We start from the raw sequence: 25943 nt of genomic DNA, 5'->3' as shown, positions 1-25943 counted from the left end.
ACCCTTACTTGAAATCATCTTTGCTTGGGTTTAAAGGCATTTCTTTCATGAGAACTTTAGATCAATTTCAGAACCACAGCTTTTATTTAAGTGGATTTCATTGGGAGAAGATTGACTTCTTTTCCTTTTTAATTAATGCTATTGTCTTTTTTTCACAGTAGTTATACAAAATTACTTCATTACTTCATTCCTTTGACTCAGTAACTTATTTTTATCTTCTAGCCCCTCTACCAATTCTTTGATCCCAGTGCCTCATTCAGAAAACAGTACTACTATCAAATCCTTCTCAATTAACAAAATTTTACTGCCCTGGATTTCACATAAAACATTGCAAATTTCCCAAGAATGTCTTAAAGAACAATTGTGTCTCAGCTAATGAAACTGCATTCACTTTTGGACCAAATTGGGCATCCACCAACTCCTTTGGCTTAGCTGATCTCCAGGACTGGGTCCTTTTGGTTTTTGTTTTCTTAAATCATACTAATTCTTGATTGTCAACCAGCATATTAAGAGCTTACCCAGAATTCCATTAGGAAAAAACAAACCCTTATTTTTAATATTCCTACCTGCCCAGGAGAGTTAAATTGAGAAAAAATGTCCAATTTTCCTCTTTATTTTCTGGCAACCATAGCCTTCAAAGATGCAATGAAAAAATAAAAAGGGAAGCAAGAAGGCCTCCCCTTTCCTTCAATTTCAGAATCAAAGTTGCTATCCATGCTGGACGAGGTGATAGATGAACCAAAGCCGTGACAGAATTCAGAAGGAAGACTTTCTTTACAAAGACAATGAGACATTCTTTAAGGAGACCACCTACCATTCCACAGACTTTTTTTGGGGAGGGGGGGAAGGGGATAGGTGACAGTTTCAAATGTTTTTTTTTTTTGTTTGTTTGTTTTTTTTTCTTTTTTTAAGTTTTTTTTAGTTTTTGTTTTTCCCCCAGAAGTGTTTATAGTCCAACATGCACAGAAAGAAGATTCAGCCTTTTAGGCAAATGCCTCCCAATAGAGGTGGCCCCCCACTATGGATTGCGTTGTACAAGAGCATAGGTGGAAAGCTCGACGAAATGAAAGCCTTTTCAATTACATTAGTTGGTGCTTGGATTTTGTACTGCTCTGATTCTCAGCTGAACCCAATAGATCTGGGCTTCAAGCCCAACTAATGTGCAATTTTCTTGATAAATTTTGCAGTATGTAAAACACCAGTGGAATATAGGTTAAACAAACATGAAAATAAGAACTGGTCCGGCCATGTAGGTCAAATAAAGATATTTTTTTTTTTTTTTAAAGAAGAGGAAAAAAAGAAAAAAAACACAAAAGAAAACCTCTATCTTCTGGACTGCGTTAGGATGTCACTTCATCTTTGGTATAAAATAGGCCATCCATAGGCTGCATTTGATCACAACTAGGAAAGACTACAGAAATTGTCAACAATTTCTTCTATCTATTGCTTTTTTTGCACTTTTTTTGACCATAAGCTCCTATCTACTTAAGTTTTTTTTTCATTTTTTTTTTTTTATTTTAATGCTCTTAAGCTAGGTTTTGCAATGTGACAAGCAAAGCTGACTAAAAACTTCTTAACGCTCATAAAAAAGACTGCAGGTAAAAAGCACGAGGGCTTTTGTCAGCGATCACGCCTTGGAAATAAAAAAAAAAAAATCTGCATCCTGCCCCCCCCAAACCCCGTATCATTTCGAATGCAGCCATTTGATTGAACCAATGTCAATAACTTTACTGTCAGTCACTTTTCCTTTCTAGAATGATTCCTGTCAACACTTAAGACAAAGTTCATGAAAAGTCCCAGCATTTTTTTTTCTAATCCTTGCAGTTGCCATGGTTCCTTTATCAACAAATTTTCTTCAAACGAAGAAAAACATTTTCTTTTCAACTGTACAGTTTATTTTTTTCACCCTAAAAACTCAGAGTCTATTAAACTTCTGCACCAGTTGAAGCTGGCTCAAAGCAGTCGTTTCAAATTTCCTTCTCCGGTTTTTTTTTGTTTGTTTGTTTGTTTTTTTGTTTTTTTTGTTTTGTTTTGTTTTTTTGTTTTTGTTTTTTTTGTTGTTTGTTTTTCTAACAAGACGTGGACAGCTTGCCTGGAGAGCCTCTGACGTCCTTAAAATTAAGGCAATTAAGATTCAAGATAAACCTTACCTAAACATTTCTAAGAAAAAAAAATAAAAAATTAAACAAATGCACTAGAGTTAAAGAAGGGAAAAAAAAAGAGAAAGTAGCTTAATTATTGAGGAAGACAAGGTTTTCATCTCAGCTCGCTCCCTCTTAACATCATCAGATTTGATGTTTTTTTGTTTTTGTTTTTTAAAAAAAATTCTATCTACACCTTCAGGTAAATTCTGAATCCGAATGTTCATCCAGATGAAATGTCAACCCCCAGTGTTTGTGTTTTTTTTTCCCCCTCTGGGTTTTTTCTTTAATTAAAAAAAATTATAGCAAAAATAAAACTGTCAGACTACATGACGGAACCTTTTGCACAGCACATAAAAACACTTGGGTTTTTTTTTTCATTGGGTAAAGTAGAAAATGAAAAAAAAAAGCATTCGGTTGACGCCTGTGCAAACTGGAAGCCAACTCCTTGTTCAATGAAGTTTCTCCATTCAAGGCAAAGTTTTCAGATCGACATTCTTCAGTCCTGTTTATTGTCTGTGAAAACAATTGAATTAGTCACTAAGTCAAAACAACTTGGAAGAAATGCCTAGTTTTGTTTGTTTTTGTTTTTGTTTTTGTTTTTTTCTACCTAGTTCCTTTTAAAGAAGATCCAAGTTAAATCAATTTTGGAAGCATTTAATTATAATATTTTTTAAAATTTTAATTTTATTTTTTTAAACATGGTTAGATGCCACAGAGCAGGTGATAATGCCTTAACTATATATGTGTTGTAAAAACCACTAGGATCTCTTCCATCCTCAAGGGGATTGCTAACTTTCTTTCCTTTCATACAACATTTTTGGAGGTATTTAAATAAGAATTTTAACATTAGTTGGCTACCCAGGAATGTTTTGCTTATCAGAAAAGGTCACATTAAGGAAGTTAAGCCTTAGCTCTTGGGCACATGCCTACATACACCTTCAAAGGCATGAATTTAGTACTTATTAGCAGATACTTGTGCCAGCCACCCAATTCAGGACAGATCTGGGCACATAGTAGGTGCTTAATCAAGTTTTGTTAGCAAATAGAATGTGGTCTACTCTATGGAAATGACAGGCAGGCAAAACCAATTTCCCTAATAATACTATTGCCTACACAATGACTAACTCCATCATCTAAGTTCAGGAAGAGTAGCAAAACAGGATGCTCTTCTTGCCTAGAGAGGACATTCTGAGACTGAAGGAATACCCTCAGCCACTAGTTAATATATCCTTTGATGGAGCTAATTTATCTTTTCTATGACCTTCCCTTAGAATTTATATTCTTCCTTCCTTGACATAAAGGGAAAAATGAAACCAGCTATTTTTTTTCTGGGATGGGTTCTGGAAGGATTTCAAGTCCTGATAGTTTCCTTTGCCCAAAACTGACACACACACACACACACACACACACACACACACACACACACACAAATTGGTTCCAATCATGTTGCTTACCTCTTTGGTGATATTCCACAAATGATTACCCTCCATGAATCAGCTTGGGGAGACCTTTCTGCCTCTCCTTTTTTGGAGTGGGGGGGGGGAATCTCCTGTTCCCCTCCTAGTCAGTGGCCTAGAGCTATTTACTCATCAGAGTTTAGGTTGGGAACATGAGTTGCGAATATATCTATTCCAAGCCTGACTTTTTGTGAGTCTAATTGTGGATTTAAGAGTGGCTATTATCACTTTCGTCTGTAGCTCAGGTTTAGGATAAATATAAGTGGAGAAATGTATTTGCTTCTGTTTAGAACTTTTGTTAGATTTGGTTTTCAGGGGTCTTTGAAGTATCTGTAAATCATTTTTGGATGATATACTACATTCACACACTATGGCAAGATTATCCAAAGGATCACAGCTTCATGATTCCTTAATAGCTCAATTTTATTTTGAATTTCTAGCCCTAGGACCTAGGTTCAGTGCCTTGATATGAAAAAAAAAATTGCACTATGATTCTTCTAGTATAATAATTAATAACAATAGTAATATTTATACAGCACTTTATGTATTACAAAGCATTATTTGATTCTCACAGCAACCCCAGGAGATAGGTGCTCTCATTATGCCCATTTCATAGGTGAAGAAATTGAGTTTGAGAAAGAATACATGATTTCCCCATGGTCACACAGCTAGTAAGTATATCAGATTCTCTTGACTCCAACACTATTTTAGTGTCATCCAGCTGCTTCGGTTGACTTTTTCCTTTATTATCTTTTATTTCTACCAGTTGATATGTGGCCAAGTGCCTTATGGGAGCTCAAGTAAAAAGTAAAATCCCCATTTCCATAACAGCATCACAGAGAGTAGAAATGTCATTATTGTTATTTATTAGAAGCAGCAGCAGCAGCACTACTACCACCACATCACCATCATCCTTATTAATAAAAAATGACAAAGCATATATTATGTGTACACACACACACACACACACACGCGCACATGCACACGCACACACACATACACACACACACACACACACACACACACGATCCATGGATGCTCACAATAACTCCATGATAGCTACTCTCCATATTTACCTCATTATTCAACACCCCCTGCTGCCTGCAGGTTCACATCATGCTTTGCTAAGAAATCTCTGACTGTGGGAGCAAATCAGATATTTTTAGGGCTGTTATTGCGTGCTAAACAAAAATTGGCAGAAGCCCCATATATTAACTTAATAGCAGTCCGGTAAATGTGTTTTTTTCTCTTACTCGATGATCCACAATGACTCCAGAAGACACTGATTTCCCCAGCACATTAGGTGCACTGTTTTCTGTACAATGCATATTTATGAACAAGGTTGGAGCTTCTTTCAGGTTTTATAACCTGCCACAAATCTTTGCAATAATCCTTTCCCATCGCTTTATGTTGAAAAGGGCCTCCTTGCTACATGGCAACAAATGTGTGGAACTAAGTGGTGGAGGTTTGCATTTACACGGTTCCTTCCTGCCATTTTAAGTGGGGAGGAAAGGTGGTTAGCTATTTAACCGAGCTGAAGCTATTCCTGTCCCAACTCTGTCCATTCTGCCTGTGAAATTGCTTATTTGCATAATGCAAGTAGCTTGAATTGATGTGAGGAAGGAAAAGGGGACATCTGTACATTCAAAATTATTAGCATCCAAACATGTAGCATCCAAAGCCTTTCAAACGCTCTTCTCTGGGATACATGGGTGGATGTAGGAGTGACGCTGCCAGAAGAGGGCTAGCCTTAGCACACCCTCCCAAGCTGGCATGGGCTGTTTTATTCTTCTTCAGTCTTCTCCAATAGCAATATGTTGTAATGGATGGGATAGGGGAAACATGGGTTCAATCATGCTCTGCATCTAGGGCAGTCATGTTTCCTTTGTTTTCCAGGTGACTCTAAGATTCCAAGCTAAGACTCTGAGCTACACTGCACTGGTAGAGGGAATTTCCTTTTGGGGAGGCTCCTTCATTGATGAAATCACAAAGAAGGCCAGAGGGAGGGAAAAAGGCAACTAATTGCTTCCAGAAGGGTTTTAATCAGTGATTTCCTGGAATTGCAAAATAGCTGAGGAAGAACTGAGGATTCACAGAACCAATATCTCAAAGTGAAGCTAAAATAGGGAGCCAGGTGTGCGCTCTCTCCCATACACAAAATTCAATAGGTTACTTTTAATTTCTTGGTAACAAAAAACAAAGGATACTCTTCTTGCCTAGAGAGGACATTCGGAGACTGAAGGAATGCCCTTGGCCACTAGCTAACATGTCCTTTGATGGAGCTAACTTATCTTTTCTATAATCTTCACTTTGAATTTATATTCTTCCTTCTTTACAAGAAAGGGAAAAATGAAACCAGCTATTTTTTTTTTTTTCTGGGATGAGTTCTGGAAGGATTTCAAGTCCTGATAGTTTTCTTTGCCCAAAACTGACCAAAAAAACAACATGGTTCTAATCATGTTGCTTACCTCTTCAGTGATGTTCCAGAAATGATTACCCTCCATGAACTTAAAATCAACTTAGGGGGACCTTTCTGCTTCTCCTTTTTTTTTTTTTTTTTTTTTGATCTCCTGTTCCCCTCCTAATCAATGGCCTAGAGCACTTTGTTCAGATAGACCAGGGGTTAGAAATAGATCAGGATAATGATTTCAAGATCTGTTTTAAACTTCAATTTCAAAGAAGAGTGCCATTGCCAGGAGGCTACGGTATGTGTCATCCTTCAGAAATGTCCCAGGGGGCATCCGCTGGGACACTGCAAGATCTTCCCAGTACATCCTGTGCAGGGTGCACAGTGGCCAAATAGAACCTCCTCTGAAATCAGAACACCAGCTTTGCCACCTGGTACATATTAAAAGATGGAGCTGAACCTATCCTTTCCACAGTGAAAATTCAGCATCTATTAACTGGTTCTCTTCCCAAAAAAAGAGGATTAGCTTACATGGGCCATCTGTGAACTGTGTCGGCAAACTTTCACAGCTACTTTTAATCTGTAGATAAAGGGTTAAAGTGATGGGACCCAGGCCTCTCTACTTGATTATACTCAGATCAATAAATCCCTCAGGAATAAAACTCTATTTTCTTTGACTTTTTTTTTTAAATAAAATTTTCTGAGTAGCTTTTGTTTTTACATTGTCTTAATTTTTTGTGTTCATTTCATCTAGAGCTGTCTCATACAACAAAGAATTTTTCAAAACTACAATTTCTTTTAAAAAATAAACAATCTGAGCCTGAGCATAGAGGGAATTGGAGGAAGGTCTTAACTCTTCAACAATGGATGGAATTGCTGAAGGCTGAGAGCCATTTAGCCCAACCAGTAACTGAACTAATGTTACCTCTGTCAAGTACCCAAGAAGTGATCATCCCATTCTTTGCCAGAAACTCTCCAATGAGGGGGAACTTAGCACTTTCACCTACCGCTCAAGGGTATCATGAAAATGAAATAAGACAATGTTTTAGAGTCAGGTCAATGGTGAGTACAATGGAGAGAATGAGCTGGATCTGGAGTCAGGAAGGCTTGAGTTCAATTACAACTTCAGATGCTCATTAGTCATGTGACTGTATAAGTCACAAAAGCCTATCAGTCTCAGTTTCTTCATCTGTAAAATGGTGATGATAAGCATAAGGATGAATGAGAAAACTTTTAAAGGCATCTAGGTGACAGAATATAGAACTTGGAGTTAGAAAGACAAGTTCAAATGGCCAAATCACTACATCTTGTAAAGGGCAGGAACTCTGTATGATTGATTTAATCCTACAAAAAGGTGTTAACTCAATGGAATTGATAAGACAATGGTTATCTAGTTTAGTATGTGAGTCCTCTAGTTCAGTATGATTGATTTAATCTTACAACAAATAATGGTTCCCTAGCGATATAATGATTGGTTTATACTAAGTATACTGTAATGATGTAATTGTAATAGAGTATATAAACTGGGAACAAACATTGTTGTAGGATTAAATCAATCATACTGAGTTCCTGCCCTTTCCAACATCTCTTTAAGGTAAGATTTTTTTCATTTGTAAAACCGGACAATCGGTCTACCAGTCCTCCGATGTGGCTTTTGCTGTCTCCTTTAGCTCTAGGTCAATAATCTTCTCTCACCTGCCTCAACAAAACCTAAAAGTCTCAATTTATCCAAAGACAGGCACCAGTGCCATGTTTCTGGCACCATCCCACAAGAGGCTCTGCAGGGTCAGAAAGACAAGTCTTCACACTCATCTTGTGGGAAGGGAAGGGAAGGAATGCTTTGCTTAGAGGGTCCTGAATAGAACTTTAGGTTTCCTAGACTTCTCTAATGTCATTCAATTTCCAAGTTATGTCATTGTTGGTAGAGAAGCATCTTGTTTATACAAAGAAAATAGACTTTGCAATATTTTCTCATTCTTCTGCAAATGATGCAGAATTTGCTTTTCTACTTTACATGGTAGCTGTTTGGAGAATGTAATTTTCTCATAGATGGGAATTGAATACCTGCAAGGAGTCTGGCCTGCTATTAATTTTTCTTACTGGGTGCTTGGTGTTTTGCCTTTGAGCTCTGATCCTACAGAGCCAAGCACCTTATCCTTCTTTGAGCATTGGCAGCTTAATAAAAATGATGTAATACAATAATTGCTATCATATCACACAAAAATAACTTGTATTCATATGGATTAAGGATTTACCTTCTGGATTATAAAACATGGATCTTACTGTATCCTTACTATAGATCTTCCTAACTCCACATCCAACTCTATTTGAACTCAGATCTTTCTAACTCCAAGTTCAATATTCTACAATCTAGATGTGTTCAAAAGTTCTTTCTCCATTTATTCCAGGGATTCTTAACTTGGAACCCATGAAGTTACACATGCTTCTAAAATGGTGATAAGCATATTTCAATAGTTGATTTCCTTGGTAATCACCTGCATTTTATATATTTATCATTTGGGCAATTTTTTTTAACTTTTGTTAGTCATAGTTTCCATTGGTACAGTGAATAAAGCGGCTAGATTTGGAGTCAAGTCCTTCATTTTATTCTAACACTTACTACATATGTGACCAGGGACAACACCCTTAATTTCTGTGACCTTTTTTTCTCTCATCTGTAAAATGGGAATAATACCTCTCATCCCTATGGTATGAGGCCATAGTGAGAATAAAGTGAAATATGCCCATGTTTTCTGAGACGGGAAAACACCAGCCCTCCTCCCCTCATTACTCACTTAGACTGTTGGTAGGAATATGCAGGCGTATGTTCACTGGACGTTTCCACCGCTATCTGCTGTTGTTGGGCACTGGCTTCCTGTGATGAAGGTGCAACTGTTTGGGGAGAGGTATCAGCAACAACACCCTAGAGGAGCAAACACAAAGGTCTCACAGGTTTTAACCATGATAATAGGGGGTTTAACCTACCTCCAGGATCCCACAATCTTGGGATATGAAGCTCCTTCTGCTCTTTGGTCAGACTAGTCAAGCCCTTCCATGATCAACAGCAAGAACTAACAGGGAACGGCCAGGCAGCAAAAAAAATCCAGCCTCCAGATGGGTATCTGGCCCAGGAGCACTGGCATTCACACCAGCTGGGCCCTTCACCCCAGAAACCCTCTCTCCTTGGCAGAATGACAACCTACCCCTCTGAATGTTGAAACACTTGAGGGATATCTGCCCTGAACAAGAGATTAATGATCATAAGTTCAGGAAGAAGTCATGTCAGCCAGTATTCTGGGCTCTTTTCACATTTTACTGTTTTAGATGGTAGAATCACATGAAAAACTCTGAATGTTTTACTTTAATGCACTGAATGAAGGTTTTCTTTTAAAAAATGGACACAATCTAAGTTATATTTTAATATATTTAACATCTACTGGTCATCCTGCCATTTAGGGGAGGGGGTGGAGGGGGGTAAGAGGTGAAAAATTGGAACAAGAGGTTTGGCAATTGTTAATGCTGTAAAGTTACCCATGTATATATCCTGTAAATTAAAGGCTATTAAATAAAAAAAAAAAAAATGGACACAAATAACTTTTCCCCTTCGTCTAAATTATTTTAATGTTTTTTTTCCATATCTTCTGGAGGCTTCAGCAATTGTTTACATTTATTTTCTGTTTGTAAAATATGTGCATATATTTTTATATGCATACCATACACACACACATACACACACACACACACATATATATATATATATATATATATATATATATATATATATATTCATATTTCCATGCATATATGTAGATCCAGGCATATCTGTGTGTTCTCTTTGGATATATAGATATACAGACAGAGACCTGGATAATTAATTGGTAGAGACATAGATAAATAGATAGATGGATGGATAGATGGGTGGATGATGAAGAAATAGATGAATAAGTGATATGTAGATGGTAGGTAGATAGATACATAGATATGTAGATAGACAAATGGACAGATGGATGGATGGATAGGCAGACAGATAGGTAGATAGACAGACAGACAGATGAATGGACAGACCCAGCCTTGATCTGCAATTTCATTAGTTTAGGGATCTAATGATGTGAAACTCCTTCCAATGTAAGTAGACAGGGACTCCTCTGCAATTTATTTTTAAAGAGATTCTTAGGGGAGTGAGATTAAATGATTTGTATAGGCTTTACAATTGTTATGTGTTCAAGATGGGATTTGAACCCATCTTCTCCAGTCTTCAAGGCAGGCTCCCCATTCATCATACTATAATGCCTTTTATGATACATTTAACATAAGCTTAAGCTTATATAGATTTACATATATTCAATGCAGCAATACATAATGCATGTCTATATATCCATGTGTATATATATATATATATATATGCATAGTTATATGATAAAAAAAAATCCATGCATATACACATAAACTGTATCTCTAATCTCTCTCCTTTTTCTTGTCCCTCTGGATCACTGCTGCCTTCTTTAATCCAGATGAACTTCATAACCTCTTTTCATGTGTCCTCCCCTGGGGCTGGCTGATAACATGGATGTCTCCCCATGCAGTCCTGGGAGAGATGCTGCCTACTGAGCTAACAGTGACCCAGCAGAGGGAGCCCCTGATCCCCTCTTTGACAAGCCTAGAGCCCCATGTAAACTAGACTGGAAGATTTGTCCTTGCTCACATGTGTGAAAAAACATTTGTTTTTAGAACCTCCTTCCATGGCACCAGGCTACCCATGTGCTCATTCTCTCTCTGGACACATATGTAAGTGCACATTCTCATGGAGAAGATGCCTATTGGCCCCCCACTGAAAGCACAGCTGAAGCTCCCTTTCCTCTCTTCCAGGAGGTGCCTACACCAGCTATGGAGATCATGTCCTGGGACTGATTACATAAGCCATACTTGGAAGTTTATCTTATACTTGTGTCCATGCACAGAAAGGAATAGCACAGGCTTGTCCTTGTGGAAAGAAGGCAGCATTGGAGGTTGGAGGATCTCCCTTTGAATCCTACATCTGTTACCAGCCATGTGACCCTGGGCCTGCGACTTCATTTCTCTGGACCTCAGTCTGCTCATCTAAAAAATTAGGGAGCTGGACTAGATGGCTTCTAAGTCCCTTTCAACTTGAAATCTGGCCTTAATTTCCTACATTCCTTCCCAAATCTCAGTCTATGATCCATTTGTAAAAGTCTGCAAACTTGTCTTCAGGAAAGAGTGCAGACGGATAAGTGATGAAGATCTTTTAACTTGTTTAGCTTTGGATATTCGGTTTTTGGAGAATCTTCCCATCTTCTGTGCTTTCTTGGCAAGTGAAGAGAGCCCGTTCAAATACATCCCTCATCCAAGTTAGAAAATTTTGACCACTATACTTGCTTCCCAACCTTTCCTGCTCTTTTCTCCAATACTGAAGTCAATCTCAGTTGCTAAAAGGACGCTCAGTGCTCCCCTCAAAGTCATGAGCGTTTTAGACTAAGCTTAGCATTAGTACCTACCATTGGGTGCTAGCACTTACTTGGCTTCCACAAAAATAGAAGCCTAGCTGAAGGAAAAGAATTTCAATCTTAGGGTCATTATGACAAAAAGGTAACAGGAAGGGGAAAATGGTAGCAGTGGGAAAAGGAGAGGTAGAAGCAGAGAGAACACAAAGGGCCCAGTCTTCAAGCCAAGCAAGCAAGTCTGGAATGCTCGGCTTCTGCATTTCTGCCTTTCTGAATCCCCAGTACCATCAGAACTTGGCTTAAGCACCACATAGGAGGCCTTTATTAACTCCCTGGATGCTATAGTTCTCTCCAAAACATTTCAATTATAAATATTCAGTTTTTACTTACATGTGTATATGATATGCCCACCTCTTTCAGGGCAGGCATTGTTTCTTTTTTTCTTTTTTTGTCTTTTTAACTCTATAGTCTAGCACAATGTCTGGCACATTCTTAATAAATGCATATTGATAAACACCTAAACTCCATCACATTTTGTCTTAGGTTATCTAAGCATGATTCTAGATCTAAGCATAATTCCATCTAAAAGCATGATTCTAGATCATCATTTTTCATTTTTCTAACCAACAGCTTTATCCCTTTTGTCTTCTCCATTTGCCTATCTATGAATTTACTTATGCATCTATATCTGTATCTATCTATATCTACTGTCTATATAGCTACCTATAACTGTTTACCTTTTTCTTTTTCTGTCTTACCTTTCCTCTCTCTCTCCCTTCCTTCCTTCCTTCCTTCCTCCCTCCCTCCCTCCCTCCCTCCTTTCCTTCCTTCCTTCCTTCCTTCCTTCCTTCCTTCCTTCCTCCCTCCCTCCCTCCTTTCCTTCCTTCCTTTCTTCCTTCTTTCCTTCCTTCCTTCCTTCCTTTCTTCCTTCTTTCCTCCCTTCCTCCCTTCCTTCCTCTCTTCTCTCTCTCTGTACAGAAATAAACACCGGCACTTCTGTCTTTCTTCATGAACCCAGAAATACACAGCTATCTCTATTCAGGGGTAATGATCAGTGTCACCACATGCTGCCATCAGAAGAAGCCAATCATTGCATTGGGGTGACTCAGACCAAAATGGGGAAGAAAGAAAAAAGACAGAGGCTTTCTGAAGGATGACCAGGCCATCAGCATCCTTTCTTATGCAAAGACAAGGGGAGGGATTTGTCTGTCTCTTTTGCCCAAAGTTACAGCTCAAAGCTCAATCCCTGGCAGAAGCCAACAGTTCTATTGAGTGGTGGGTGAATATTCAAATCTTTTAGGTGATGGAGGTGTGGAGATTGTGCTTCCAGGGCTCTTCCCTCCCACAAAGAAGAAAAAAAGACAACCCCCCAAACTGTTACATCAAACGCTCACTAAGACCTTCGACTTGATCATGTTATTTCACACACAAAGCAAACCCATGGCCGTGTTGAGGATGCTAAGCCTGACTTCTCATGACAAAACTCATTGCCAACATTAGCAGCCATGCTCATCTGCATCCAATGATTCCTCCATGTGCTAGGGAATAAGGTTGCATGGCATAGCATTGGGCTGCCAGACATGGTTTCCCCCCATCCCCCAAGAAACCGCCCCCTTAGTTCTCCCGGGAACAACCAAAGCAAACTTACTTCTATAGGGACGGCTGTTGGAGGCACAGGAGTGTACTGGGGAATGTAGGTCCCTTGCATAGGTGCAGCCGCAGTCATATACTAGAGGGAATCACAGGTAAATCCACGTGAGTATTTTGTATGCAAAGCAGAGAATAAGTCAGACAATGATCTATTACCCGTCAGCCATGGTACAATGTCTTATTAATTTCAGAATCGTATTTTGTCAAAGAACAAAGAACCGACAGCACAAGACACCCCCGGTCTAAAGGGGTCCTGCCTGGGAATGTCGGCATCCAAAACAAGAAAGGATCAGAGCTGTTAATTAGAAACACTTAGAGACCAACCCCAAACACCCACCTCTTTAGATTAGTTCTCATGCCCACAGAAACAAGAGGTTCTACAATAGAGCATTTGCCTTTGGAAATATTCTCTTTAATGGAGACATGGAATTTGTAGCCAACCATTTTGTCAAATTTTGCCATACTGCTTTACATTTTAGAAAACAGTTCTCTCATAGAGTTCTATTATCACCATTTTCCAGATGGGTCAAGTCAACAAGCATTTATTATGTGCCTATGAATGTGGGAGAAAATGATTTTCTTAAGGATGCAAATCTAAAAAGTATCAGAGCAGAGATTTGAATCGAGGTCTTCAAATCCATTGGTTTTTAATTATACTTGGATTGTGAAACTTTTATCAGACCTGATTATGGCATAGGACTTATCATCAGGAAAACTACAAATCAAATCCTGCCTCAGATACTTGACCAGGCTAATCACTTAACCTCCGTCTGCCTCAGTTTCTACAGCTGTAAAATGAGGATCACAATAGTGAGGATCAAAAAAAATTAATAGTGAACAAATAAACTTTGCAAATTTTCAAGTGCTATATAATTGTTAGCTACTACTTGTTCATTTCTTGTATCCATCTATTTATTTAATTCCTTTATATTATAAATTCTTGGAAGAAAAGGAAAAAAATGTTTTGGCCTTTCTTTGTATCTAATGCTCAGTACAGTGGCTGACACACAATAGGCAGTTAATAAATATTTGTTGATTGATTATTCAGTATGGTATGAAAGTATCAGTTTATATTAGGGTGACTTGAAAAGAGGATTGAACTTGACCTGTGTTCAAATCTTGTCTTAAACCTTAGATGTGTGATCCTGAGCAAGTCATATACTGACCAATTAAATAGGGGTAATAAAAGTACAGCATCGAGCAGTTGTGGGAATTAATAAGATGATGCATATAAAATGTAAAGTATTATGTGAATGTGAATTCTATCTTGAGAATGCCAGATGCACCGATTACAATTATTCCTAGGTTTAGCCATTGGACAATCCAATAGACATTTGATTTATTTTGCTCTATTTTCTTCTGTTGTCAAACAGGTAGCATGTTTCTGAAATTTGACTGACAGGAGAGCTGTAGGACCAGAATTTGTTCATATAAATAAACTTCACAATATATAGAAGTTTGTGAGAAGTTTTATGGAAAGTTACAAGGTCCACCATTATTTATTCAGTTTCGTTTACTGAATGCAAATGTGGATATTACATAAATACGCACTCAGTATCTAAAACACGGTCACAGATCTTGGTTTTATTATCGAAGATGCATACTCAAGAAAGGAAGGCAACTGATCTATGAAGGTTTAAATTTTTAAATTTATTTTTAACGATGGCTAAATATGTAAGCCAAGAATTTCTGCCCTGGATAAAAATAGCCACCAGCCTCCTATGGGGTGCTCAATTTGAGGCTAGGAATAGAAAAATAAATGCCTAAATTAGCTGTTGTTCTTTGTATGGCTGAGCCACATATCTTTGGCCATATCTCTTATCCCCTTGCCATGATCCCACCATTCATCCCCTTGGGATCTCATAGAGTAAGTTATTGTGGCAATTTGCCAATTGTCATTGTGTTGGTGCCTTGTCACCCTAGGACATGATAAGCATTTTCAGGGGAGAGATGATACCTCACATAAACCTAGAACAGTGTTTTGTACACAGTAGGCACATAATAAATGTTTTCTGAAAGAACAAATGCATGGTAAGTGAATATCCCTTATGGAAAGACTTGGTGAGGGGCCTGCCTGGAGTCAGCCACTGAGAAGAGCACAGGGTGCCACTCACACCAATGAGGTGTGGGCATGGTATGGTTAGCTCTGGGTTTACATAGATCAATCAGAGTTTTTAAAGGCAGCCTATCTGAATGAGGCACATCCCAGATACCCACATCATTTCCTTGAGAGTTCTACCTGCCACTTCTCAGGAGGATTTCAGAGGCATTGACACATATCTGATTTCCACCTGAGGAAGGGTAGCTTGGGTGAGAGAAAGTCAGATTTGGAATCTGGGTTTACATTCTGGTTTGCTTCTTACTCTCTGTGTGACTCTGGGCCAATTGCTTTACCTTTCTGGGTCTCGGTTTCCTTCTTTGTAAAGTGAAGGGCATGACCTGCATATAGTCAGGGTACATTTCATTCATTTTATTTTTGTCTTTTTTTTTTTTTTTGGTATCACTGAACATAATGCCTGACATGTAGCTACTACAGATAGATGCTGGCTCATTCACTCTTTCAGGTCTTTGGTCAGGGTGCTTTCTACTATGAAGGAAGAGAAAGAGAAAGAGAAGGGGAGAAGATTAATGGGGAAAAGAGAAAATTGAGTTTAAGATGGTTCTGTCCAAGTTCAGTGGATGTTGCTATAGCTTATAAGGTTCTTTATTAACATAAATTTATGTTGGGAAGATCTCAAGGTCATAAGATAATAGATGAGAAGGCGGGTTATATGTCATCCAATTTAGATTCCTCTGACAGGGAAGGAAACTGAGGTTCAGGAAGGTAAAATGGTCTCATTACAGAATCATATACTTGGATGTGGAAGGCAGTTCAGAAGTCATCTAAGTCCAAATAAATGAAAATAAAAGATTCAAAGGAAGGGAATGCTTTCTCAAAGTCACAAGATAGTGACAAGGATGATAAAAATAATAATAGTTAACATTTATACATCACTTTTAGATTTTCAAATCACTTTCAATATCTCCTTCGATCCTTACTACAACCCTATAAGGTTGATACAATTATTATCCCAATTTTAAAGATGAGGAAACTGAGGCAGAGAGAAGCTAAATAACTTGCCTGAGGTCAAACAAGTAGTAAGCACTGGAGATAAGTCCAGTGGTCTGCTGACTGTGCCAAATAGATAGAGTCAAAGCTAGAATTTGAACCTGAATTCCCTGAAGGACATTATCCACTGGAAAACAGTGGGTCTCCTACTTCTGAGCTGCATGTTGATGATTTCTTTCCCACACGGTGTGTTGGTGTGTTTGGACTTCACGCCCAGACTCTCCAGAAGTCTTCTAAGAGGCCCACCCTATGTGGTTGTTTTTTTACTTCTAGTGCGCTCTGACTCATGGAGCTAATGGGGATATTATGGTTCAGAATGAATTCAGCTCATACTTGGCTCCATACAAATTGACTTGTCTCGTTTCCTCTTTCTGGCTGACATGCTGAGGCCACATAAGACCCAAAGGACAGAGTTCTGGCCAGGCTGGAGAAGCCTGATTGGAAACAGAAGGATCTCTTTTTCTCAAGGTTTTCTCAACACATTATCTAAGGGTAATATCATATAAAGTTTGGGGAACTAGGAGGCCCTCTCTTTGGATAAAACCTCATAATAAACCTTTTAGAGGAGACTCATAGAAAGTCATAGACAAGAAAACCAGATGATGAGAAGTTATGGACAGATCATTTGTGCAGGGATGTGGGGGTGCAGGGATGTGGGGGTGCGGGGATGTGGGGGTGTCTATAGAAAGGTTATTGGAATCTTGGATCTGCCTGGTAATTCCAATAAAGTCTCACAAGAGGCAGCCTAAAACTAACAGGCAATAAGCTCACCCATGAGTAATTTTAGCTTGCAGCCTTGGGCTGTTCCTCACAAATAATTCCAAACTTTCCCTGAGTATATGTGGTCTGATCCCTTCAAATGCGCAAAGAAATGGCAGCCAGCCTTAATATTATTGGTAAAAAGGACTATCAATGTTTGAATGTCTATCTACTATCTATCTATCCATCAATCAATCCATCATCTATTTATCTATCTAACTAATCTATCTGCCTGTCCCATTGATTCACTCATTTATTTATTCATTTGTTTATCTATTAGAAATATTCATTTATTTATTATCAAGAACCACATATATCAAAGAGCTAAGATAGAAATTGTTAAATTTTTTTTTTTGTTTGTTTGTTTCAAGGATTCTTTGTCAGTCTGGCAAAACCCGTAAACCCCACCTCAGAAGGTTTTTTAAATGTGGGGAATAAAATATGTGGATTAGAATGAAAACCATTTAGACCAAAAACAGTTGTCTAAATATTAAATATTAAAGAAATAAATATTAAAATGGCCCACATTCTTAGATTAAGAACCATTGATTACTAAAGGATTCTAGTGTTTAAAAGTCTATTTTCTAAACTCTTTTGGGTTTAGAAAAAAAAATCCTTGAAATTCTTAATTAGAATGATATATTTTCCTCCTGCTGACTTCTTTAACTGATGACCTATAGGAAACAAATAATGACAGTAGCTTCTTTTTGATAGTGCCGATACGATGTTGAGCATCATAGCTGATTGTGGTTGATTTGGGGATATGGTCCACCTATTTTTTCATAGTCCAGGAGTTTTCTGAAGGATTATTTTCAGGTTCCCTGAATATACTCCAAATGTTGTCTCATGTTCCAAGCAGTCTAGACATTGAATTGCTAATACAGTTATGTGAGGACAGAAAAAAAGGTATATTACTTGAGGTAAATTATTTTCCCCAGGTTGACCAATTTTATTTTACTTTTAAAGGAAAAGGGAATTGGAAAAGGAAAGAGAAGGAAAAGTGAGATGGGAAATGGAAAATAGGAGACAAAGAAAAATTATCTCTGCAAAGTTCTTGATTTGTGTAATAGAAACAATATGAATATAGTAGGGGGAAGAAGGAGGAAAACATGATATTGGGAAAAAAGATATGGAAGAGAGGTTAAATAATATGGAGAAAATAAGGAATATTAGAGAATTAGGAAGAGAGGGTACAGAAACACAGGGAAGAGAGAGGGCAATGAGAAAAAGAAAGTCTGTTTCTTAAAAGAACAGGAAAAAAGTAGACTGATATTCAGATAGTCTCTTGATTCACATGTAGTCTATTCCCCTGTTCTGTTATGTAGAGGCTTTATGTCCATTACACTCTTTTCATGACTAATTAATCAAATGACAGAATCTTATCTTAAAAGCAGGGGAAAGATTTGGAGAGTTGGGGGAGACAAGACAAGATTTTCACCAAGAATGCTCTGTTGTTTGCTAAAAGCTAATAGGGAAGTTAGTGGTGGTGGGCTTCCTTGGAAGTGTTCCAAATGAGAGAAAGGAGAATCCTACTCCACTCTGCCCCTGGATTGCTACTTCAGGAGAATTGTGTTCAGTTGTGGGCATCATCTTTTAGGAAGGCCCTTGAAAAGCTCTAAGTGTCATTCACTTGTTTAGAGTCAATGGATTTTTCTTGGTGCTCTTCCTTCATGACCTTTCTTCAGTATATGATATTGTTGACTTCTTCTGACCCTTACCACACCTGGATATTCTCACTTTCCTGGATTTTCATGTTATTGTTCACTCCTTTTCTTTTGACCACTGGGCCTCTTATTCTCAGGATCTATGGTTGGATGCCCAACTGTGAATGTATACCAAGATTCTTGATATACCTTTTCCTTTTCTTTCTCTATTCCCTTTCTCAGTAATTTGTTAAAATCTTATGGGTTCAGCAATTATCATTTTTTGTTTTACAGCATGATCTCTATATTAAGTATACTTAATATAGTCTTTCCCTACTGAGTGTCAGTCTTTGAAGCACTAGATGCTCTTTAGAGAGGTCCCCTAAGCAATTCAAACTCAGTATATCCAAGTCAGCTCATTTTTCTCTGCCAAATCCATCTCTCTTTCAAACTGACCTACTGCTTTTATGGGAAATACTAGCCTTCTAATCACCAGGTTCTGAATCTGGTGGTCATCCTTGGTGACTCACTCTTCCTTACTGCATACATCTGATCAGTTGCTAATTCTTTCTGCTTTAATAATATTTCCCCTCTCTTCATTGATTATAATTATCCTAGGTTAGGTCTGGCCCTCATAACTTTTGGAGTTGCCCATCAGGCTTTGGTTTTGTGAATTTTTCTAGGTCTGTTAGGAGGTATTTGTAGAAGGGAGCTCATTGCACTAATTTCTAATACTCAACCATCTTAGATTTGCCTACTTTTTTGGTGAGGGGTAGACTATCACAATGGATGCTTGATCCTCTGTCTTCAATTCTGTCTCAATAGCAATTCATCCTATACATACCTGAAGACATGATTTTCCTAAAGGAAAGATCTGACCACATCAATACCCTGCTGAATGTACTGGAATGATTCTATATTCTCACTTTTTGGTACTGAAAGTTCTTCACAACATAGCTTTTCCAACTTTTCCAGACTTATTGTACCCGACTCTTTCAAAGATTGCATCAAACTGGGAGAGTCTGAAGCATTTTCCCTTCTCCTCTGTCTCTCAAGATCACCGATTTTCTACAAAGGATCCTTTCCAATCTCTCTACTCCTCCCTATAATACTTTCCTCTCCAAAATTACCTTGCATTTACATTTTCTAATAATTCTTAATATTATATATCTAGTTTTTATTCGTTAACATGTGTATATGTTGCTTTTCCAAATATAAGGTAAATTCCCTGAAAGTAGTGATGATTTCATTTTTGAATCTGTATCTCTAATTCCATTCTTACAAATAAATGCTTTTTAACTGATTTAACCTACAAATCACATTTATATCTATATACCTATTTTTACTATTAAAAGGAATTAAAATATCTTACTGATGGCTCACTTTTTTTTCTTTGTGCCTGAAGTTATATATAGATTGGCCTATAAGTTGATCAGCCAAGAAGTCAAGAATCATTGAGCCCTGGATGATGGTAGCTGTCATCCATATCTAATGTGTACTTAATATTAGGCGAAGAGTCCATAAGTCCCATGGGAGAAAGCTGCCTCAGTCATCTAGAAATTGTACAACTCCCAGAAAATCACTTAAACTCTTGGTGCCTCAGTTTCCTTATATGTAAAATAAAGTTGAATGCTAAGGTCCCTTTAAGTTCTAAATATATGATCCTAGGATCATCTGCTATTTGGGTGTCTCTAGGAATGCCAATCAAAGTCTCCATTTTCTAGTCTGCAAAGTTGGTCTAGGTTGATGAAATCAGCATCTACATATTTGTTTCCTAAAAGTGGCCCTGTTTTCATTTCTTTATTTCACTTTCCCATGTCACCTCACACTACTACCTCACCCTGTGCTTTTTCTTCTCACTCCTGCTCTTCTGCTGTTGTTTGAAGGGTGCTCATTGTTAAGAATTAAAAAGTGTGCTGAAGAAGGGTGAGCTCTCCAGATGGAAGGTACTTCAGAAGGGAAGCAGACAAATAAATAAGATTCTCGGGTCACAATGCATTAAGAAGAGGCAATATTTTTTTATTTGTCTTCTGTTTTATTGATTTATCTGAAGAGCTTTCACAAAAACCAGTGATATCTGCTAGAACTTTAAATTACAATTTTCTTAGGGGATAGACTATCTTCCTTCCTCCCTTCTTCCATTATCCCTACCTCCCTACCTGCCTTCCTCCCTATCTTCCTTTTTTCGTGCCTAACTTCCTCCTTGCTTTCCAGTCTCCATCTTTGGAAAAGAATCAATTGTATGGGTTTTAATTATAGCGATAACTTAGATGAGCTAAGAGGCCTTCAATTTACCAGAAAACTTTATTATTCCTTAATCTGTGTCCTGTGCCCCCCCCCCCAAATCAACAAATAAACCGCAAAGCTAACAACAATAAAGAGGGCGAGATTAAAATGTCGAAATTTATGTTGAGAGTGAGCTCAGACTCTGGTGCCCCTTGTGCTGTCTACTACATTCCCCTAAAGACGGCTTCTTTCCAGCATTCTTGACCCCAGATTCCCGGAGCATTCCTGGGAAGCAAACTGTCATCTCAAAGGGGGCAAATGTTGAGGGAACTCTTCAAAATGTTCCTGAAACAGAGATAAAGTTTTGGAAGAGTCCACAGATTTAGTATCCCTCCCAATCTCCCCTTTTTAAGTCAAGAGAAATTTTGGGAGAGAATGTAACCTGTTCAATCACTTAAACTATCTGTTCTTAGTGATTATGTCAAGAGGAAGGAAAGAAGAGGAGAGACAAGAGGGAAGAGAAGGGAGCATGCTACGTGAGAGGGGAACAAATCCATCCAAAGTTGAAAAAGGCAATGGTTACATTTAAAGAGTTAACTTTAGAATTGAAATAATAGAGTTATTAATAAATAATAAAGAAAAGAAACAAAAAGCTAACTGCTCCACTCTCATTACAGAAGGTTACAGCTCACATATGCACTCATAATAAAACTGTTCTGTGTGGCCTCAATAGTTAGCTTTGTTGTGTTAGCACTCTGAAGTTTTTGTTTTTTCAATCCAGTGTTGAGACCATTAAATGGAAGGGCTTTATGTGAAAATGAACACATACCATATATGCAGAGCCATAACTAGGGTGGGGTGACTGGTTCTTGGTCCCAGGGCGCTGAAATTTAGAGGGCATGAGCATTTAAAAAATGAATTTTAAAGACTGTGTCACTTTGAAATCAATTATATTTACATCTTAATAGCAATTATACTTTTAGCAGTACAGATACTAGGCAGCATGAATAATTAAATAAGGTAGTTCAGCAGATAGAATTTTGGACATGAAGTCAGGAAGATCTGAATTCAAATCCAACCTCAGACACTTCCTTGCTGTGTGACCTTAGGCAAGATGCTTAATCTCAATGTCTGCCTCAATTTCCTCATGTAAAAATGGGAATAATAATAACACCTACCTTCTAAGGTTCTCGTAAGAATCAAACGAGATAATATTTTTAAAGTGTTTTACAAGCTACAAAGACTAAATAAATGCCAGCTCCGATGAAAATGATGATAATGGTAAAGGTCCTGGAAAGTGTGTTTTTGCTCCAGTGGCAGAACACCAAGTAAATCCTTCCCTCCCTCATCACATCTCTCAGTGTAGCATCCTTAAGATAGTCTAGAATACCCATTTCCTGACAATGGGATTATTTTTAGGGTCACAGAATCTCAAGCTAACAGGTAGTTCAGAGAACATCTGGCTATAGGGTCAGAGCTGAGAGCATCTTAGAGAATCAGCCAATCTAACTCTCTTACTTTATTATATAAGCAAATTGTGGTTATAGACATGAAATGATTTGTTCAGTGTCACAGAGGTAGTAAGAAATTGAATTTGAATACAGATGCCATGATTTTCAGTGCTTTGCATGAGCCTTCCTGATGGGGCCATTACCCAGCTAATTAAAGGGCATGGTTAGTGCTGCTTGCCCCAGGCACCTAAACTGGTAGTTAGAGCTTGGCTTTTCTGATAGAGTTATATAACCATCTCGAATTTGGTCTCTCACAGTGGCAAGGAGAAGACTGTGAGCCACTGAAGGCTATATGCCCATGGGGCGTATACTCTGGCTGGTCTCATTCAAGCTGGAAAGACTCCGAGTCCATTCATCATCCCAAACCAGCCTTAGTGGGGACATAGAACCACAGGAATGAAAGCACTGGTTTTTGAACTTTATAAATGACTCCACTGAAGTCTTACTCCAGCACTTCATTTTGGTTTGGCCATGACCCCTAGACTCTCAACCATTATATTAGAAATATTGGTTGGAGCTATAGAGTGGCAAAGGCTTTAAATGTGGGCCTGATAATGACTGAAATCAGCATTAAGGGAATAGCTAAGTCTGAAGAAGATCAGATCAAGAAAACTAGCCACCAGGTAATAAGTTACTCCCCCTAGTCATAGCAGCTTAAACACATCTTCTTAAGCAAACAAACAAACAAACCAAAAAACAGACAAAGGTTTGTGAACTACAGTAGGAGAAGGAGTCTCTGGCAGGAAGCCAGAGCACAAAATAGGAAGAACAGTGTGACATCTGGGACATGTAAATATCTCCAGAGAGACTAGAGACTGCTCTTTTGAGCACATCATTTGGAGGAGCCAAGGGTAAAGTACAAAGGTTCCCTTCTTTATTGTGTTTGGAGAATTGAGGGATAAAACCATGGAACAAAAGGATGAATGGGAGATGAAAAGGAGTTGGAGGAAGAGGAGAAAATTTAAAAAGAGAGAAGTACACATACTGGTACTAGCTCAAAGGGGGTCTCATGCAGGAAGTACATAGCATCATGAATGTAAGAGATCACTTAGTCCTAGCTCCTCAGTATACTAACTCGGGTCTTCCTAACTCTAATCTACTGTATAACCTGGCTGCCTTTATGGAGGACATGAACCCAATCAAGAACTGGGTTCTTGATTCCTAAGTCAGTTCTCTCTTTAGTAAGCTTTCTTGAATTCCCTTAAATCCTTTGTTCTACTGTAAATATAATCCATTTCCTCTGTGTACTAAGCAAATGAATACAAAGTATGGTCAGAAATTTGTAATTTCCTATTTATGCCCATACACCCCAATTATCCACCTAGTCCCTGAGGACCATTGTGGGATGATATATAGTACCCACAAGAGAATAAAAATGGCCAATCATCACAATTTCTAACTATACTTTTAAAAATCTGATAATTTCTGTACATCTTCCTCTCTCTAGAAATGTCCTCTACTTTTCCAAAGGTATATCCTAGTTGAGAGGTAATGTTGGGTTTTATTTATTTTTTTATTATAATAACTTTTTATTGACAGAACCCATGCCAAGGTAATTTTTTACAACATTATCCCTTGCTCTCACTTCTGTTCCGATTTTTCCCCTCCCTCCCTCCATCCCCTCCCCCAGATGGCAAGCAGTCCTATACATGTTAAATATGTTATAATGCTGTGTTTTAAAAGTGATACCAGTGAAAAATCAGCCACCATGTAGTCAGGCTTCAGAATATATATATATATATATATATATATATATATATATATATATATATTCCCTCCCTCATCACATCTCTCAGTGTAGCATCCTTAAGATAGCCTAGAATACCCATTTCCTGACAATGGGATTATTTTTAGGGTCACAGAATTTCAAGCTAACAGGTAGTTCAGAGAACATCTGGCTATAGGGTCAGAGCTGAGAGCAGAGAGAGAGGGAGGGATAGACAGAGTTTTCATTCAGAAGATGATTCCCCCAAATGGAGTCTACTTTCTGCCAAACCACATACTGAAAGTTCACTGCACATATTGTGCTTTTCCTCCATGGCATTGTCCAGGTTGTCCCCAGTGTCTGAAAAGTTATTTCTTATCATCACCCGTGATGCTCCTAACGTGCTTCCAGGCTGAGCTCAAATGCCACCTTCGACTGGAAGCTATCCCTCTTTGTCCAACTTATTAGTGCCACCATGAATGCTTTTGTGTTCAATTTGCATGTAATTTGCATTACCATACATATGTATGATGCTCCCCTTCTCCATTGGGATATAAGCAGTTGGGTGTTTTTTGTGCCCCCAATTCCTCCCACATTGCCTGACACATAGTATGTGGTTTAGTAAACTGCCCTAATGTTGTTTAAGCAATAAAAAAAATCTTTTATTACATATCTACCATGGGTCAGGCACTTCAACTGATTTTGTCTCCCTTTTCTCATCTCTAACCATGCCCATGCTACCAACCTCATGGCCCATGGTGAAGCGAGTGCTTTGGAAACCCTCAAGAGCGAGAGAAACAAGAATTCTCATGATGTGTGTTTCCACTTAAGCACAGCTAGATGTCAAACAGGAAATGAGAATCCATGTTGTTATAAGCTAATAATGACAAACAAAGGAAGTGAAATGGAAATCTGACACTGACAATGTTTACTGGAACTTTCAATATTATAGAAACAAACAACAAAAATGTGAGGCCATTTTGTTTGGAAAGGAGGAATTCACAGATGTGGTATATGACAAGATGAAACATGTCTGAGTAATGGGGCAGCTGAACCTTGTAAACAGGAGAGCAGCTGAATTGGGACACTGCCAATATAAGAGGGGAAGGAGAGGCGCTTCAAGGGCCCATTCTTAGGAAATAAGAAAAATGAGCATTTGGACAAACTGGGCAGTGCAAAGGGTGTTTTGGGAGGCAGCTACAGAAGATCCTTTTGGGGAGAGTTAGGGAAATCAAAAAAAATATTTTAATTTCAAATCTGGTAAATATTGATAGATATAACCTACATAAAAAAGCTCTTTCATTAATTTTTTAAAGAATCTCTTGAAACCCCAAAATTTGAAAATCTGCTCAAGGCCATTCTTTGGTGTCACATCCCATAAGAAGGCCAAATTGTCATATATTTACTTTCGTCTTCCTTGTCTGTGTACCCTTCAGTAGAATGCAAGAATCTTGAGGGTAGAGACTTTTTGCTTGTTTGTTTGGTTTTGTGACCTTGTATTTCTAATCTGGGTTCACAGAAGATATTTAGCAAATGTTGTTTATATTGGATCAAAAGTAGCACTTCCCCATCTCTCTTGGGTTTGGGATGTTTTTCATGCTTTAAACCTTTGAATTCATTTTACTTGGCTTCCTTGCATATTTTTGCTAATCTTTCATGAGTTCCCTTTCTATTAATAAGGTCATTCAAATTAAGCAGTCTTCTAAGTGAAATATTAGTTTCTTTCTCTGCACAATATAATTTTTAGGAAGGTCTAATATGGAGGCATATTAGGTTGGTAATGTAGAGGGATTTGATGGGCTTTACAGAAAAACCTCCTTGACAAAATTTTTCCTCAGCCTCACTCCACTTTATCACACCACCTGAAATAATA

General features: G+C 38.1%; 1 protein-coding gene and 1 non-coding gene across 12 annotated transcripts in view; both read right to left on the bottom strand.

The window, feature by feature from the left end:
- Window positions 1-1484: 1484 nt before the first annotated feature.
- The window catches only part of RBMS3 (RNA binding motif single stranded interacting protein 3), a 1441154-nt gene continuing 1416695 nt past the window's right edge, over window positions 1485-25943 (bottom strand). For 4 of the 11 annotated variants that reach the window (XM_031938176.1, XM_031938175.1, XM_031938177.1 and 1 more), the window contains 4 exons: window positions 21684-21737; window positions 13116-13196; window positions 8804-8931; window positions 1485-2657 (listed from right to left, as the gene is read on the bottom strand). In XM_031938176.1, the coding sequence (XP_031794036.1) occupies window positions 2651-2657; window positions 8804-8931; window positions 13116-13196; window positions 21684-21737 (270 nt within the window). In that variant the 3' untranslated portion in view covers window positions 1485-2650. Of the gene's footprint in view, window positions 2658-8799; window positions 8932-13115; window positions 13197-21683; window positions 21738-25943 lie in introns of those variants that run through there. The other 7 variants (XM_031938178.1, XM_031938185.1, XM_031938184.1 and 4 more) reach the window with 3 other exon arrangements.
- On the bottom strand, window positions 2837-2959 carry LOC111721195. The gene has a single exon (XR_002770517.1). It is a non-coding gene; the product is annotated as a U6atac minor spliceosomal RNA (small nuclear RNA).

Source organism: Sarcophilus harrisii, chromosome 5 (assembly GCF_902635505.1).
Source record: "Sarcophilus harrisii chromosome 5, mSarHar1.11, whole genome shotgun sequence".
Taxonomy (NCBI): domain Eukaryota; kingdom Metazoa; phylum Chordata; class Mammalia; order Dasyuromorphia; family Dasyuridae; genus Sarcophilus; species Sarcophilus harrisii.
The sequence above is the reverse complement of the archived record's forward strand: the minus strand, read 5'-3'. Positions and strand labels throughout refer to the sequence as shown.